Source organism: Mastigoproctus giganteus, chromosome 7, assembly GCF_048544385.1.
Source record: "Mastigoproctus giganteus isolate SK-2022 chromosome 7, ASM4854438v1, whole genome shotgun sequence".
Classification (NCBI taxonomy): Eukaryota; Metazoa; Arthropoda; class Arachnida; order Uropygi; family Thelyphonidae; genus Mastigoproctus; species Mastigoproctus giganteus.
The window spans coordinates 11,580,047-11,599,837 of NC_143581.1; the positions used below are offsets into that span (position 1 = coordinate 11,580,047).

The window sequence follows — 19,791 nt, forward strand, 5'->3', positions numbered from 1 at the left end:
GTGCATTAGCCTGTGGCAAGCCAGGTCCCCTCTTCAGTCCATCAAACAAAAACCACATTCTGGGATGACTGCAGTGGAATAGGGAATTAAGTGCATTGTGAAATCCCTCACAGCAGTTTGTAGTTTTAGGCGATCGTTAAAGAGCTGTATCATGATGATTCCATATTCCTATTGGAAACTTGGGATCTCTACCTGCTGCACCCTCAGTTGTCATGATTCCTGTCCTCAAAAAGCAGAAGCCAACGTTTCCAGAAGCAAAATGAGGCAATACATGAGAGTAGTTAGTTCTACTCCACGCAATGTGATGGGGAATGTGTGTCAGAGTTGAGTAACGATGTACTGGCCCATATGCCCAAACAATCATCCCTTTCGAGAAATCTTTTCAATCACAGAAAAGACGATCATTTGCCTAATCCAACAACAATAAATTTTGACATTCCTGAGAAGTACCGTCAACTGATACTTCATGATTCAGGTGTGGATGATCCATACAGAATTCTGGTTTTAGGTGATAAAGAACTCTTGGTTGAATTGAACAAAGATACAATTTATGGAGATGGCACCTTTGAGAAAGTTCCAAACATGTTTTGCCAACTGTATACGTGGCATGCCAAGGTGGGTAACTGATATCCGCCTTGTATTTACATTTTGTTACAGAAAAAGAACTTGGATACTTATAATAGAATGTTTGAAACCATGAAGCTGTTGGTTCCAAATCTGGTGCCTCAAAAGGTTTTTGTGGATTTTGAGAAGGCTTGCATGAATGCAGTGAGGATTGCCTTTCCACACGCTGAGGTCAAAGGGTGCTGTTTCCATCTGTGTCAGAGTCTCATCAGGAAACTCAGCAATGTTGGCTTGAAGACTGAATTTGAAATTGATATAAATATAAAACTGAATCTGAAGAAGTCTCTTGCTACATTAACCTTTGTCCCATTCCTTGATGTGAAGAGTGTCTTTGATGAGCTTGCCGTCACATTTCCAGACGAAGATAGCTATAATGAGATGCTCACGTACTTCTTTTCCACATACATTGAGGGTGCAGCAGATAGAGATCCCAGGTTCCAATAAGAATATGGAATCATCATGATGCAGCTCTTGAACGGTCACCTAAAACTACAAATTGCTGTGAGGGATTTCACAATGCACTTAATTCCCTAATGCTGGCCCCACAGGAACTAGTTATTGTTGGTGACTATTGTCAGGGAGACGGGGAATATATTATGCAAAAAGGATAGGTGGAACAGGACCAGGGTATGTCTGCCAGAGATAAAATTTGATGATGTTGTAGAGCAGATATCATCTGTTAAGGACACAAAAGGTGATATTGTTGTACACGTTGGCACTATTGACCTTAAAAGTAAGAGATCTGCAGATTTGCTTAACAAGTACAGGTCAATGTTGAAAAAAAGTCGCGACCTAGGGTTGAATTTTAAAGTCTGCAATTCTGCCCAGAACGATAGGAGGGAGTATATGATGAGAGCTTTGTCAATCAATTCGGCCCTGGAGAGATTGTGCAAGGCTCAAGGGGTAGAATTTTTTCCAGCGTGGTCTGTGCTTGTTAACAAGAGAGACTGCTTCTACAGGGATGGGATACACTTAAACAGAAAGAGTGCAAGAATATTTGCTGATGCTATCGAGGCAGTGTTAGGTGGGTCGGAAAACTGCTAGCTTTGGGGGAGGGATTCAGACTAAAAGTTTAACAGTAGCCGCAGGCAGAGGCGAAAGCGATTCTTGCACTGCTTCTATTGTAACGAGCAGCAGCCTAGAGAGCAAGTTGCTGGGGGCTTCAGGAGCTGCTGGGGGTCATTATGGAACAAATAAATACATGGGCTGTGTTAGGGTAGGTAAGATTAAGAACAGGTGCATGTATACTTGCATGTACACCAATGCTAGAAGTATAGTAAATAGTAAATAAATAAAAGAACTAAATAAATTTGTTGAATTTGAAGTGCTGATCAACGCATCAAAGGCAGATATTGTTGGGATATCAGAGACACGGTGTCACACAGATATAAACAGTGCAGAATTGGAATTTGGGGAGTACAATGTGTACAGAAAGGGTAGACAAGAATAGGAAGGGAGGTGGGGTTATGCTGTTAGTTAAGAAACACATAAAATATAACGGAGTTCATCCAGTTGACATGGGTTGACAGTGCAATGTTGAGTAAGTTTGGTCTAATGACTCCGATGAGTACAACGAACAATTGTGCAGCAGAGTAGGCCAGTAAATCAGAATGTCTTGTAATGGGGGATTTTAACTTTCCAGATATTGAGAGTAATTTTTGGGTTGGTCACTCGCACGCTAGCAACACTTTTGTGGATTTATTGGAGGATTGTTTTCTACAGCAACATGTTCGAGGGACAAGAGAGGATAAAAACTGTTGATCTGATTATCAGCAGTGATAACTCATGCATTAAGAATTTGCAGAGAAAGGAACCACGAGGTGTCAGTGATCACAGTGTACTGATGTGGGATTTTCTTAAAGATGTAATTACCATCAAGGGTAAATTTGCTGATGCTATCGGGAAAGGGAAAGATTTTTGTTTTCGTAAAGGTGACTACAGTGGTCTCAGGCAATTTTTTGAATTTGTACAGTGGGATTAACTGATGATGTTAAAAGCAGAGAATTCTAAATAGGGGGCCTTCAGGGAATTAATCTTGGAAACTACTAGGCTTTTCATACCAACTAAGAAATACTGTTCAAGATTTAGGCCTAAATGGATGTCAGATGAACTAATGTGCAATAAAATGCGTGGGATACATATAAATTAGCAGGTTACACAGAAGCCTACGGCAGATATAAGCTAGTCTGTAATCAAGTCACAAAGGAGGTTAGGCAAGCGAAGGCTGATTATGAGAAATCCTTGCCAAAGGATGGAAAGAAAAACAACAAAGATTTTTTCATTTATGTAAACTCTAGAAGGCATAGGATGAATCAGATTGGTCCACTTGATGTTGTGGTTCGACTGTTGTTGATCCTGCTCAGATAGCTGACAAACTGAATGAGTATTTTACATCTACATTCACATATGAGAAATTCTGTAAGAAAGGGGAGGACAGATGTTTACTAAACTCTGACAGGGAGCTAAATGATTTTGTAATGACGGAGAGAAAAGTGGAGGAGAAATTGTTGAAGTTAAATATAAAAAAGGCAATTGAGGTGGATGGAATCTATCCAGTTTTATTGAAGGAGGCAGCTAAGGAAGTAAACAAACCTTTGGCCATGATTATGAGAGCGTTCTTAGATTCAGGGAAGGTCCCCATGGACTGGAGATGTGCAAAAATATCCCCAATTCACAAAGAGGGTTCATAGGGGTGACGCAAGTAATTATAGACCTGTTAGTTTAACTTCTGTTCTGGGGAAAATAATGGAGTCACTGGTTAAAGAAGTGATGCAGGATCACCTAGACAAGACTGCAGTAATAGTTCAGACATAGCATGGGTTTGTTAAGGGGAAGTCTTGTCTGACCAGTTTGATTGGATACTACGATGTGGTCACAAAGGAACTGGATGCAAAAAATAATTTTGATATCATATACTTGGATCTCAGAAAAGTTTTTGATACTGTTGCAAATGGAAGACAGCTTTACAAATTGGAGCGGTATGGCATTAAGGGCAAGTTGCTGTAATGGATAAAGGGATGGTTGAGTGGGCGACTGCAGAGAATGGTAATCAATGGACACTGCTCTACGTGGACTGATGTTATTGGTAGAGTACCCGAGGGTTCGGTGCTGGGCCCATTGTTGTTTTGTATATTTATTAATGATATCGATGAAGGTATATCAGGCTTAAATGTGTAAAGTCTGCAGATGATACAAAGGTTGGCAGGGTTGTTAATGATAGTAAAGACAGTATGCTACTGCAACGGGATCTAGAAAAGTTAGGTAGATGGACTGAGAAGTGGCAACTGAAGTATAATATTGACAACTGTAAATTACTGCCTATGGGTAGCAGTGACCAAAGAGAAACGTACCAACTATGTGGTACTACACTCGGGAGGTGGAGAATGAAAAAGATCTGTGGGTAATTGTGCAGTCGGATATGAAGTTCTCTCAGCAGTGCAGACGGGCTGCCAAAGCGTTTCATGGAGTTTTGTCAATGATATATAGGAATTTTGCTAGCAGAGACAACAAGGAGGTGATTATTCCTTTGTATAAGGCAATGGTCAGACCACACCTTGAGTACTGCGTACAGGTCTGGAGGCCTCATTTTAGAAAGGACGTAGAGTTGCTAGAACGGGTACAGAGAAGGGCAACAAGATTGGTGAGATGAATAAAGTTCTCTTACCAGGAGAGGCTTAAATTCTCTGAATTGCGGCATCTGGAGACTAGGCACCTGTGAGGCGATCTGATTGAGGTGTACAAAACCTTGAATGGTTTGAGCAGGCTCAGTGCTGATGGAATACTTCCACTAGCTGAAATTAAGAACCTGAGGGGGCATAGATTGAAATTGAGGAAAGACAGCTGTAGAATAGATGTGCTGAAGTTTGCCTTTTGCCAGCGGGTAGTTTATTGCTGGAACAGACTTTCATCTATTGTGGAAGTTGATAGCTTAAATAAATTTAAGGCTGAACTAAACAAACATTTGGAGTAACCGGATGGTTGAAATGGGAAGGGGTTTTTTTTGGCTGAATCTCTTTATGTTTGCTTTTTTGCATCATATGCCTCAAGTAATGCTAATTCTAATATGCTAATGCTGTTCCACTGCAGTCATCCCAGCGTGTGGTTTTTGTTTGATAGACTGAAGAAGTTTCCAATAAGAATATGGAATCATCATGATACAGCTCTTTAACGATCGCCTAAAACTACAAACTGCTGTGAGGGATTTCACAATGCACTTAATTCCCTATTCCACTGCAGTCATCCCAGAATGTGGTTTTTGTTTGATGGACTGAAGAGGAAACCTGGCTTGCCACAGACTGACACTGGCTAATGCACAGTCAGGTCTGTCTAGAGGTGAAAAATAGAAGATATGATGCACTGCATGACTTTGTTGCCACTTTTGTGCAGGAATATGAGCAGGTAGAAGACAAACTGAAATACTTGCAGAGATTGTCTAACTTACAGTAATGAAAATTCTATTCAGATCCCTGAGAAATAAATAAATCACTGAAATATGTCTGAATTAGTTGTTTGTTGATAAAAAACTAAAAACTGTTGACAGTTCACTTTGTAAGACAGAGGAAAAATTAATTTATTTTTGCATTTTATTTCCAGAGTATAGAACTATAAATAAAATATATAAATTGAACATTTTGTTGCGTTTTGAAATATGAAATAATTTGTTTTTAGTAAACTAAAAATAATGTGAGTCTGTGTGGGTATTTTTCGTATGGGCTTTTTTTCATGTGCTCATTTATCTGGTCACCCTGTGTGTTCTGTGAATTTTGTCGAGCAGTGTAGCTCAACCTGTGTGATAATTTTATCCTTCTCAACCTCGGTTGTCCTTATTGATTGCGAAACGAGCAATTATTCAACGATTCTGCTGTAATAATATCGTAACATCATTAAACAGCAGTTTACTGTAACATGGCTCACCTGCCTAGCATAATTTCACTTGCTTTATTCATGGTTTAATTCTAACGTAATCCTATTTTTCTTGTGACCTTGGTTGTTATGTACTTGTTTGCCTCTGTCGAGCTACTTTCCTTCCTGTTTGTAAAAATGGTTTCCTAGCTGTGATTTGTAATAATGATTACCTTTAACAAATGTTTCTCATGCAACGTAGATAATTTATTATTATTTTTTTTTTTGTTCTCTAACTTATGTAAATTATAGATTTTTTTTTACAGAGAATACAAAGTATGATTATCGATAATTCTACAAAAAAAAAAAAAAAAAAAAAAAAAAAAGGAAAGCACAAAACATGTAGTCTTCCTACAATCTAATCTAAACCTCAGCCTCCTGTAATTTGAATTTATACGCCTAGTTCTGGAATTGTTTAGAATAATGAGTATTCTACCTTCATTCATTTTACTAATCCCTCTCAGAGCCTTGTAAACCTCTATCGGGTCACCTCTGGGGTGCCTGGTTACCAAACTCTGTAGCCCACATAATCGGAGTCTTTCCTCATACGGTTGTCCTGCTGATCTCACCATTTCAAGTATCCTTCTTTGGATCCTTTGAAGAAGCTCGATATCTTTTTTCAGATGAAGTCTCTATACTTGAACACAGTATTCCGAATGTGATCTTACAGTTGCTTTATACAGTGGGATTATGACCTCCATATCTCTACAGGATAGCGTTCGATAAATCATTGATGGTACACCATGGGCTTTCCTGGCTGCCTATTTAAATTGTTCAGAAAAGTTCATATATGCCCTTATTTTAACTCCCAGATAATGGAATGTAATTACCTCTGATCATTATGTTCCCCATGAGTCACAAATAAATTACCTCATTTCTGACTCATGAAGCGCTTTTGAAAATATAGACACCTGCATACAGTTCGTCTAGCCATATACAGTGTATTGCAAACAGTCTCTGGATACTTCAGGAATATTCCAAAATACCGGCCCTTTACATGGCGTTGAGCTTAATTTCAAACAGGGAACTATCACAGGATGCCACATTACCGACTTGTCTGTTCGCGTCATTTGAGTAAAATTGTAACCTCTCCCCCTCCCTCCTTGTGGGTAGCATAGTTGATATAATTACTGGTCCTCCCCACACCGGGCGGAAAAGACCCGAGTTCGAATTCCGTCAATAATGCGAACAATTTTTCACAACATGGCTGAGTTAGTCGGTATCAGGCGAGAACAGCATGGGTTTTGGAAATATCCTGGAAACTCCGGTTTTTCTTCCAGAAAACAGAAAATCGACCAGAGAACACACGCAGTTTACAGACATTGTATGGTTTAAGTCGCTGATGCGCCTAAAACTCTATAACAACCAACCCCGTATCATCCGCGGCCGATGTAATCACTAAACGTAAATTTCATGGTGTTACTCTAGCTGGGAAACATTGGGGATAGACCGCAGAAATTGATGGAAGATACCAGACTGCGCTCAGAAGTGTGGTTCATGTATCCCGTTAGTCCCCATTGAAAATTGTTAACCAGGAGTTAAGAGAAATCACAACTGATATGTAGGATATATCCGATTTTACGAAAAAGTCGCAGCACACGAAACAAACATTACAGCAAACAATGCACATCCCATCGTAATTGGTCTCCGTAATATTGGAAAGCTGGTTTTGCACTGGTATGCAAAATTTAAGGACCAGTCAGGTTTTACCTGTAGCTTCTCATAGGAGTGGCCTGGATATGGGAAAAGTATACCAAAGGAACCTCGTGAGGTACAAAAATGATGAAGGAAACAACACCGACACAACAACGGAAACAAAACTGTACAGAGGGACTTTATTCAAAAATGGCAACATAGCACTGGCTGCCATGATACAGATACATCACTGCCAAATATGGAACAAAGGGAAGAGGTGGTCCTCAGTAGGAGGTTTGGCCACCCCTAATGTCGATGCAGGCTTTGCACCGCCTGTCCATACTTAGAACAATGTTGTTGATAAGTTCTTGTAGTAACATCGTCCATTCCTCTGTCAGCGCCATCTTCAGCTGGTGAACATTTTCTAGTGGGTGTGGACGTGCCACCGTCTCCGCAGAGCGTCTCACAAGTGTTTGATGGGATTTAAATTGGTGGAACGGGCAGGCCAATCCATACGAACAATGTCCTCACTTTCCAAAAGCATATCACAGCTGCAGTGCAATGGGGTGTGACGTTATCCTCCATAAACACGAACTCGGCGCCAATGGCACTTCGGAATAGACGCACACGGGGAAGGATTACCTCAGTACAGTAGCGTGCACCAGTTACAGTCCTCCCTTCCAGTATCTGGAGTTGTGTACGTCCTTCCAAGATAACGCCTCCCAGACGAGAACACCTCGACTCCCATATCGATCCCTTTCAGTGATGTTTGCGGGGTGATACCGTGTGCCAACCTCTCGCCAGATTAGCTGACGTCCAGAATCGCTGCTGAGACTGAATCTACTCTCGTCAGTAAAGAGTACCTTAAGTAAAGATTTTGTGGTTGTAACCTTTAGAAATAGTGTTGGTCCTTAAGTTTTGCACACCAATATAGTAATAGTGGCATGTGATGCAAGAAAGGAAGCGTATGAGCTTATGTAGCATCAGCCAAAATATATATATATACTGTATATATATAATAAAAATAAATAATAATAATAATAATAAATAATTACAAAAATAAATAAAAAAACATCACACAACCATTCCCTCTAAAACTTTGACCAGTTCCTCCTTGAATTTATTTATGATATCAACTTCCACAACGACAGATGGAAGTTTGTTCCAGCAATTAACCACCTGCTGGCTAAAGGCAAATTTCCGCACAACTATTCTACAACTGTCATTCCTCAATTTGAATTTGTGCCCCCTTAGGTTCGTAATCTGAGCAAGTGGAAGAATCCCATCAGAATTCAGCGTGAGCAACTAAGGCCTTATACACCTCAGTCAGATCACCTCGCAAGTGCCTAGTCTCCAGCCGCTGCAATTTGCAGAACTTAAGCCTCTCTTGGTAAGAGGATCCCTTCATTCCCCTCACCAATCTTGTTGCCCTTCTCTGTACACGCTCAACAAATCTACATCCTTCCTAAAATGAGGCCTCTAGACCTGTACGCAGTACTCAAGGCGTGGCCTGACCATTGCCTTCTACAAAGAGATAATCACCTCCTTTTCCCTGCTAGCAAAATTCCTGTATATCATTGACAAAACTCTACGACCTACTCTTGCAGCCTGTCGGCTTTGCTGAGAAAACTTCATATCTGACTGCACAATTACTCCCAGGTCTTTTTCATTTTCTACCACCCTAAGTATAGTACCACATAGTTGGTACGTTCCTCTGGGGTTACTTCTACCCATATGCAGTACTTCGCATTTGTCAACGTTAAACTTCAGTTGCCACTTCTCAGCCCATCTGTCCAAATTTTCTAGATCCTGCTGCTGTAGCATACTGCCATTACTGTCATTAACAACCCTGCCAACCTTTGTATCATCTGCAAACTTCGACACTAAGCGTGATATATCTTCATCAATGTCATTGATAAATATACAAAACAACAGTAGGCCCAACACCGAACCCGGTGGGACTCCGCTAATAACGTTAGTCCAGGAAGAGCAGCTTCCATTGATACCACCCTCTGTCTTCTCCCGCTCAACTACCTTTTTATCGATTGTAGCAACTTACCCTTAATACCATTCTGCTCCAATTTGTACATAGTGTTCCATGCGTAACAATGTCAAAAGCTTTCCTGAAATCCAAGTATATGATAAAAATTATTACGATAGGCCTATAGATTACGAAATAGTGTTTCAATAAAAGATTTTTTTTTTGGAACATGCAGGTGTTCGGCCACTTCTGGTAATGTAGTGTATGCGATGGGATTTAGGTCTAATGGTTTTCCACAACTCCATTCTTTCGATATTTAGTTTCCGGCGACTTATGAATGAACAGGAAATCAGAACCAGACCCATAACCTTCATTTTACAAAAAAAAAAAAAAAAAAAGATTGTAAATGTACAACAGTAGTTATATACGATTTTGTATTTTCTTGTATAAGTGGTACCTAAAAAATGTTGATGGCTTCATTGCTAGAAAATGACCCGAGTTCGCAGTCTGTTTTTTTTTTTTTTTTTAAATTGGTTTCTTTAATTTGAATGTTTTGGCCATTTCGGTCTATTTTGTTTGGAATTTGTAAAATTATATGCAGCGCGTATTTTAACACTAATATATAATGTTGTGTTATGCTATTTTTGCTTAATGGAATACATTTCTGTCGCGTGCGCGCAATGTATGATATGAATAGACTATTATTTTCAGTCATTCTTTCCCTTTCCATTGCAAAATGTTTTTTTTTTTTTTAATTCTTCGTCTATTTCCCCCCCCCCCCCCCCGATTCTAATTGACATCACGAATAATATGCCAAAAATGGCTGACAGTTTGATGGTTAAATGGATGAAATATATAAAAAAAAAAAAAACAGTTTGTTGTGATGAATAGAATAATTAGCATTCTAATGCGTAAATGAAACAACTATTTTATCTCAAAATTTAAAAGTTGAACGGGACACCAACTTGATAGCAATCCCGACACGCTGGTAAATTAATTGTAAGCAAAATTCCGAATATAATTCGCAAGAATAGACATTCTCAGTAAATGGCAGCCTAGTAGGTTCCAGTCTCTGAGTGGCATTCTTCTGTGGCGTAAGGAAGTCATTTTACGCCACACGGGAAAACTGTTTACGACTCAGTAACAGTTCATAAAAGATAATTTCCCTAGTTGGACAGTAAAGCGCTTAAGTTCTGTGGTACTTAATCACTCTCTCTCGCTCGCTCGCTCTCTCTCTCTCTCTCTCGCTCGCTCGCTCTCTCTCTCTCTCTCTCTCCAGCTTGCTGCGTGCCTCACCCCCCAATAGACATACCGTCATCGTTGCTGGTGACAGTTAGCCCAGCCACGCGTACTGTGGGCGGACAAGCTGTGGCTTGACCTTGAAGGCAACCCAAGACAAGCTAACTTCCGTGTTTTGTCTCGACAGGCCGTATGGGGGTAATACGCTGTAGTGGGAATTTTCACCTCACTGTTGACTGGCACATGGCTTTGATGCTATCGAGATCCGTAGGTAATCGTCTGCTCGTTTGGACTTTCCGTCTCTCTTTCGCAGCCTGCAGTCCGTGTGATCGTTGGAGTGCCGAATGTAAGCAGTTGGTCAGGTTAGTAAGGCGGCTAAAGTTCGGCGCTAATATCTGCTGTCGGATTCTAAGATATTTTTAGGTTTTGAGCTCTACTTTTGCTTTATTATCTGTGGGCATGTAAGTTGACGATTTAATCGAGAATTGAGTAAATACAGAATATGGAAAACAAAACACAATTCTGGATTTAATCGTGGTAACCGATCAGAGCCACGCGTCTGTCTGGAACCAAATAAAATATCAGCATTCAGATTTAATCTAGACAAGGGAGAGTTGGAGACTTGTTCCTGGTGTTTTAATAGCACTGTTGAGGGCCAGATTGTACGACCTCGTTTCTTTTACAAAAATTAAACGAGTTAGGAAAATGTGGCTCGTGTGATTTATCGCATGCGGACTTACTATACGAGTACAGACGTTAAGTTTATCGTTTGAATGTGAAACGCGCCCAAAAAATTAAATTTCACACTTCCATAGCGTTCATTAGATATCATTCCTTCGTCTGCATTTGCCTTTTTCTATTTTTTTGTTGCATGTCCTGAACTTTGTATAATTTATTGCTGTCTACCAACATGAATGTTTTTTCTGTCTTACTCCTTTCAGTCGTAGAACACTTGAAATCATTTATTTTTTACAAAATAAATAATTGTTGTAGGCAGCATTTCGCTATATTTCTATTAGTTTTTATGTGGGTTCTCACCCACACAAAAATAGAAAGAAAGAGAAAACTAAAGACATTCTCGTACTACTAATTTTCGTTTAGATTTTCTTTTTAGGCAGTAAGCCAGGGAGCGCTCTTGTATATAATTCTACCGTGGCGCCACCCACAGCATATTCCATATATGACAATATCAACATTATTTATGAAAATGATGTTGAGACTGTCTGTTGGTTTTTATAAATGCCATGTGTTATTTAGCAGCAGATAAATTCGGCCATGAAAATTGGATGAAGACCCATGGCGTGCTCTGAAAGGGGAAAAAATCACGTCACTCGATTATAATTGCCGCTTACACCATTTAAATTTATTGTATGCTGGGAAGCAAATGGTATTTTAGCCATCCATTAGGGATTGTGTAGCTGAAGGTCGGTTGCCGTAGAGCACAGTCACCCAGTGACACAGTTGTTGATAGAGCTGTAAGATGAAAATTGCTTAACACATTTACAAGTCAGCTGGTCGTAGATCTTGTAGCCATATGATACGCGCTGTGTGTAGCTTTAATTAACGTACTTGGGAGTGTACATTCGGGCATGGAACTAATGATTTGCCCTAAGCTGACTGCTAGCGTGGTGTTAGATGCAGTTCTGCGCATGTCCTCAAAATGCCTTACAGCTACATATATTATTAAATGTAAACATTAATAATAAATACAAAAAATAATTACATGTTGATTTTTAAACGGAATTTGGAAATTCTTTTTAGACCAACACGAGGGACAAGTAATGCAACAAGCTTTCAAAGGCATTCTTTTCTGGAGTAGTGCTAATCCTTTCAAGTTGTGACTGAGGTCTATCTTAGAAGGGAGCCAATGGGGACCATTTCGCCTAGGCCTCTAGTTCAAAAGGTGTTTTTAAATAGATTTTTCCTCAATATTAATGCAGTTGCACTTTTTTTTTTTTTTTTTTTTTTGATGGATAGGGATTTCGAAAGTTGTAAGTGGCCGTGCCTCCCTGAACCGTTGAGAGAGGTTGAATATCCATGGTGAATATTTTTAACCTCCCTGGAAAATTATAAATCCTTTTCCTCCTGGTTTGGAATTAAAAGATTCTGAGGTGCAAGTCTTTACATGTGGATGGAGTATTCAGTACAGCAGAAAAACATTATCTAAAGCCACCACAGCCTGTCACTGGTGTTAGTGAAAAGATTAGTGTACGTATAGGGGTTTCTTTGCACTAATCCCAGCGTCTCTTCAGTGTCATGCTGGCAATAATTCTTGGATGGCAAATCTCCGATCTACAATCGGTATCTTGAACCTACGTAGTATGTATGTAGTAGTAGGGTTTTTTAGGAACATCGGCGACCAAGGCCATGTTGCTCCGTGTATATTGTCTATAAATTGCGCGGTTCTGCGATCGATTTTCTATTTGTTGGACAAAAAACCCGAGTTTCCGGGAGAAGAAACCATGCTGACCTCGCCTGAGACTGAACAACTCAGCCACGTTTTGAAAAAGGCCCATAAAGATTCCTAACGTCATCGACGGGACTCAACTCAGGTCTTTTCTACCCGGTGTGGGAAGGACGGCGATTCTACCAACTGTGATATCCACGAGAGCAACTCTTGAACCTACCATTTCATTGTTGGCAACAGTATCACAAGGAACAAGGTCAGAACTAGCTGATGTAGAATACATGTTTTGTATGTGACTAGTATTACTCAAGAATTAGATTACACTGTTGACAAGATGAAATCTGTCGTTGAAAATATGCATTAATCTCGAATCCATTTATTGATATGCCGGCTTTGAGCACTCTCATAAGCTAAAACATTATGACCGTCCCTGTCTCCAGGAGGAACGCATCCCACAGAACCCACGAATGACGTTATTGATTGGCGAAGCATGTAGAGTGATGGCACGACTAGTGCTTGTTACTTCGTCAGTACAAAGCCCGTGCTATGTACAAAGGGAAGGAGCGGACCGAGTACGAGAGTGTCTGCGCGGTAGCACAGTGGTATCGTTACCGTCCTCCCCACACCGGGTGAAAAGGCCCGGGTTCGAATCCCATCGATGGCGCGAGGAACTTTCATGGGCTTTTTTCACTCCTCGCCGAGTTAGTCGGTCTCAGGCATAGATAGCAAGGTTTTTTTCTCCCAGAAATTGGGGTTTTTCGTCCAGCAGTACAGACAGTACAGATTAGTGCTAATATGCACAATAATATCTATAGTAGACCCAGGTCCGGCTCCCTCCACGTGCCAGGGACAAGTACCAGGAAGCAGCTCGGTGTTCGCTGCTTCCTGGTGGCAAAGTGGCCTGATTACAAGATACACAACATATACTAACATGTATACTACACAACATACATTCAGGCTTCTACACAGAGTGTATTAAAGACAAAACTACAAGGTGGATTTGGACGAGAGTCTTGGGGCCATCGAAGAACAGATAGATAGACACGAGTTTGAACATGAAATTATATGCTGCGTTAGGAAGACGGAGACTAGCATTTCAACTCCTCTGACCATGTGGTTGTCCCAAAGTATAAACAAAATATATTTTATTTATTATCAACCACAGGCATTATCGGTTGTTCGAGGGTTGCCATAGTGAGTTGTGGAAGGAATGGCCCGAAAATGAACACACCCACCAAACGTTCCGGGAAGTAGAGACTACCACTGGTTGACAGCCTAGGTGAACGGCAGTTGGTACAGCACAAACATACATTGCACACACGTTTCTGGTCGGTTTGAAGAGTTCTGTGTCATCATGTACCACGGAAGAGTTGAAATAACTTTCTGGAGCAGCTTTACATAAGATCCTATACATGTGTATCTCGGCATTGTTTAGGACTAACTTTTGCCTTACATGGTGACTGTGTCTAGATGGCAGTGGTCCTTGAATTACAACTCCCTGTGTCACAAGGATCGCATTCTGCTGGAATGGTTCGGCAATCATGTCCAAAAAATTATTCAATTTTATTTATTTATTTGAATAATTTTTTGCACATGATCGCCGATGCAAGCATTGCATTTGCTTCCAAAGCCGCCAAATTCCCCCAATATCAATCCCATCCAACATTAAGGGATGCATGCGGTGCAACGTAATATTCGCCAGTCCACGGCAGTGCCTCGCTCCGTTGCCAAACTCAGAGACGTCCTTCAGTCCTGCTGGTCTATGATACTTGAGGATACCTTCCACGATCTCGTGGAGTCGATGCCACGCCGGTGCCAACGGTTGTCACGGTGATATGCGACCCAAAACTATATTAGGGAATCATAATCTTTTAGCATTAGCATTAGTATTAGTAGAGGCATATGATGCAAGAAAGCAAGCTTATGCAGCATCAGCCAAAAAAAACTTCCACTTCACCCCTCCGTTCGTTCGAAATACCTGTCCAGCTGAGCCTTAAATTTATTTAGGCTATCAACTTCCACAACAAGGGATGGAAGTCTGTTCTACCAACCAACTACCCGCTGGCTAAAGGCAAATTTCCGCACATCTATCCTACATCTGTCTTTCATAAATTTGAATTTATGCCCTCCCAAATGATTATTCTGAGCAAGAGGAAGAATCCCATCAGCATTGAGCATGCTCAAACCATTCAAGGCTTTATACACCTCTATCAGATCACCTCGCCGGTGCCTAGTCTCCAGACACTGTAATTTGCAAAACTTAAGCCTTTCTTCGTAAGAGCACCCCTTTGTTCCATTTACTAATCTTGTTGCCCTTCTCTGTACTCGTTCCAGCAGCTCTACATCCTTCTTAAAATGAGGCCTCCAGACCTGTATACAGTACTCAAGGTGTGGCCTGACCATTGCCTTATACAAGGGAATAATGATCTCCTTATCCCTGCTAGAAAAATTGCTGTATATCATTGACAAGACATCATGAGCTACTCTTGCAGCCCGTCTGCACTGCTCAGAGAACTTCATGTCTGCCTGCATAATTACCCCAGGTCCTTTTCATTCTCTACCACTGCAAACTTGGACATTAAGCTTGATATACCAAGGCGCATTTAGGGCTAGAGCCTCAAGCTGCGAACAAATTTAGACTATGTATATAAAGTGCTTAGCATCATAATACACAGCCATTTCTGAATAAACAGAAAATTTTTAAGGTGGCATCGTTTTAGGTTATATCTCATATTGTGAATGCCTTCACAACGAGTTGCCATGATATTGCACTACTTCGAATAAGTAACGCTTCACCTAAGGAGAAGACTAGTGTTACTTATTCTCAGATAGGTACCACCACCCAGACAGCACTGTTTCAGGGCTATTTGGCCCTTCGTCAGTGAGTGGGTAGGTACCCAAGTGATGCAATGATGGCAAAAACAGTTATGAAGTATAACTCCACAATATGAGAGATGCCTGATGGTGTATGATGTATTTAGACTAAGGCGCATTTAGGGCTAGAGCCTCAAGCTGCGAACAAATTTAGACTATGTATATAAAGTGCTTAGCATCATAATACACAGCCATTTCTGAATAAACAGAAAATTTTTAAGGTGGCATCGTTTTAGTCTAAATACATCATACACCATCAGGCATCTCTCATATTGTGGAGTTATACTTCATAACTGTTTTTGCCATCATTGCATCACTTGGGTACCTACCCACTCACTGACGAAGGGCCAAATAGCCCTGAAACAGTGCTGTCTGGGTGGTGGTACCTATCTGAGAATAAGTAACACTAGTCTTCTCCTTAGGTGAAGCGTTACTTATTCAAAGTAGTGCAATATCATGGCAACTCGTTGTGAAGGCATTCACAATATGAGATATAACCTAAAACGATGCCACCTTAAAAATTTTCTGTTTATTCAGAAATGGCTGTGTATTATGATGCTAAGCACTTTATATACATAGCTTGATATACCATCATCAATATTATTTATAAATACAGAAAACAATAATGGACCCAACACTGAACCCTGAAGGACTCCACTAATAACATTTGGCTCACGAGTATTAATTGTCACATGGAGAATTAATAATTCGATTGCCATAGTGGTTTTCAGTATTCAGATCGTCCATAAACAACCGGTTAGCTTACTGATACCGATGTGTATGTTGCGCTAACAATAAATTCTGTAGTTGTAAGCGTCTTTGGCCCTGTATGGCTGCTTCCTATTCTGGTAAAGATGTACGGAATCCAGCATTCATAGATGCAAGAAATATCAGAAAGAAAGTAGCAGACGAATTTCTATTTATTTACTTTTTGTTTATTTATATATTTAATTGCGTTACTCTGCGCGCTATGTTTTGGAAATTCACTGGCTTTAAAGTCCTGTAAACGTCCATGCACCTTTCTTTCATTATTTGAAGAATTAGAATTTTTATCTTACTTTTCTGTTCCTGTTGCCCAATATTTCTCTCTTTTAAAGCGTTGCTTAATCTCAATCTGCCCCGGCAATAGTTGTTTTCCAACGCAATCATTACATTTCTGTTCGCTACTTCCTTATCTGCAACCTTGTGAAAACAGAGATTGCGTCATGGTAACATTTACGACACGGAGACCTGTAATCGTCTGGAAATGTTCTTGGGTCGAGGTCGACTTCTGGTTTAGGTGACGTCATTTCGGGGTTTCCTCAGTGTGAGTCAAGTTTTAGTCAAATGTGAATTGCTTCAGCCATATCCAAAGATCGATTCAGAAAAAATAAATAAATCAATATGCATTTTGTAAGACTTGAAAAAATTATCTGATTTCAGTGCATTGTATATTTGCTGATAGTTTTTTATTTATTTTGAAATGGAAATAAATAAAAATGCAAATATTAATGTGGTTCGAACTTACTATTCATCCAATCGGAATTTTTTTTCCCTCATAAATATGCAATAATGAATTTATTATAAATACATTTTTAATGTTTTTTCTTTTAATTTTGATATGAGTGTCAAAGCTCAAATTTCTGATTATTTTCTAAGTCGATTTATATATATATATATATATATATATATATATATATATGCAAATCGCGATTCATAACTGGATTAATCAGAGGGAGTCTTCCTATAATCCCTGTTTACAAGAAACCATTTGAAGTAAACATTTAGGATATTTAGTTGTGTTTTTCAACATAACCAATCCAGATCAGATAGGACCGGACGTAGGTATTATGCAGAACCTTAAAATAATGTTATTTATTAGTAATTTTCATGATTCATTTTCAGTACTGTAAACACTATGAATATACCAATGCATAATCATTCGTGAATTATCCGTAGTAGCACAGTTGGTAGAATCGCCTTCCTCCCTTCACTGGGTGGAAGAGACCTCAGTTCGAGTCCCCTCGGTGACGTGAGGAATTTTTTGGACCGTTTTCACAACGTGGCTGAGTTAGTCGGTCTCATGCGAGGGTAGTATGGTTTTTCTCCCGGAAACTCGGGTTTTTCATCCACCAAACAGAAAATCGACCACAGAACACACGCAATTTACAGAAAGTATACACGGCGAAATATAGCCTTAGTCGCTGATGCCACTAAAACCCTACTACAACAGCATTCTTGAATTACATCACACTGGGTGGCCACTTTATTAGGTACACCTACCCTTTTCATGAAAAGTTCAATGACTTTGAACGTGGCATGTTGGTGGTATGAGTATCTCGGAAACTTCAACTCTGCTGGGGTTTTCTTATACCACTGTGTCTTGAGTATATTGAGATTGGACCAGTAAAAAAATAACATCCAGCCAATGGCGATTTCGTGGTCGGAAACAGTTGATTGAGGCAATAGGTCAATGGAGGCTGACATGACTTGTGCAGGGTAACAGAAAGGTATTAGCTATGGCAGCGTAAGTTTTAATTTAAAAACAACAACACAGTGCAAAGTATTATAAGATTTTTTATTAAGCATTGCAAAATTTACAGCAAAAAATTATTAATATTAACGACTATACTAAGTCGTTACTATACTATGTATATTAACGACTATACATTTTGGTGATTTTTCACCAAAATGTCCTCCACGACATTTTATTACTGCCTTTCAGAGACGTGGCATTCTGGCAAATAATTTTATGAGTATAATAGTGTCTTAAATAACATTATTCCAAGCGATCTGCAAAGTTTCCCATAAATTTTGTGAAGATGGGCAGACTTCACGGTCTAAATGATCCCATAAAAGTTCTGTTGGGTTTAAGTCTAGCGATGGGGTGACTACACCATAATTTGCAATACTCCATCCTGTTGTGTAGTTGCTAGAAAGTTCTTGCACACCATAGAGCTATGTTTCGGGTTATTGTCTTGTAATATAAAATTTCTTCCACAAAGTCAAAGTCCAAAGGATATTACATTATCTTCAAGAATGTTTTATAGCCTTCTTTTCTTAAAATTCCTTCAATTCTTTCAGAATTGAGGGAATTTTAATTGAATTCACTCCAGAAAAATAGAAGCAACTCCAGGTCATGACTACTGTAGGCCCTAAACAATGAGGCACCATTTTTTCTGCAGTTAGTCATCTCACATTAACCGTAGGCTTGGTTGACAGATCAGTCCAAATTTTTCAAATTTGGACTGATCTGTCAACAGTGTTTTTTCCATTCTTCAGTTCTCCAATGTTGATGGCTCTTAGCTAGTCCCCTTAAATTGTCGAATGGTGTTTTGTACTCCCTTAAATGAAACACCCAGTTTCTTGCCAATACTTCTCATGGAATAACTTTCTTTATTCAGACTTATCATAGCACATCTCTCTTCAACACTCAGTTTCTTATTTCTTGTCATGTTTATCAAGAAACACGCAAAACTTACACAAAACAGTCTTCTGAATGACGGGTGTTCCATTTTATAAGTTAGATCCCTTACTCCTCAATTTATGCTATTGCCCTACAAGTTTGTGCAATATCATCACGTTAGTACGCAGCAAACTCTAAAATAGCCGAGGGCGGCATCATATTGTGAGTCTTCACTACGAATTTCCATGAATTGCACTACTTCGAATAAGTAACGCTTCACCAATGGAGAAGACTGTTGTTACTTATTCTCAGCGGATACCACCGAGACAGCACCGTTTCAAGGCTATTTGGCCTATCTTCGATTGGTGGATAAGTACCCTGGTGATGCAATGATGGCAATTCATTTATGAAGTATAACTCCTCAATATGAGCGATGCCTGATGGTGTATGAAGTGAATCAGACTAAAAGAGGCTTAAGTCCTAAAAGTGTTTTAGTTTGTTATTGCATAATTCTCTAGAATCATAAAACAACTTTTGTAATATTGAAACAATACTCCCACTTTCTAGAGTTATCTGCAACTTTTAGGAATCTTCTACAGTGTTCTACCACATTCAGGTAGTGTTCTTACGTCTGAAATATTCTCGAATATTCTAGAATTTTCTTAAATTGTTATTTAAGTGTTTTGATATTTGTACATAATATACAATATTTTAATAAAAATTGGTAAACAAGTTGGTCCTATT

General features: G+C 39.6%; 1 protein-coding gene across 1 annotated transcript in view; it reads left to right on the top strand.

The window, feature by feature from the left end:
• Positions 1–348: 348 nt before the first annotated feature.
• Positions 349–19,791, top strand: part of LOC150082517 (uncharacterized) — a 65,521-nt gene continuing 46,078 nt past the window's right edge. Inside the window, exons 1-2 of the mRNA XM_090377818.1 lie at positions 349–615; positions 10,653–10,743. Of these exons, the coding sequence (XP_090233944.1) occupies positions 349–615; positions 10,653–10,743 (358 nt within the window). The remainder of the gene's footprint in view (positions 616–10,652; positions 10,744–19,791) is intronic.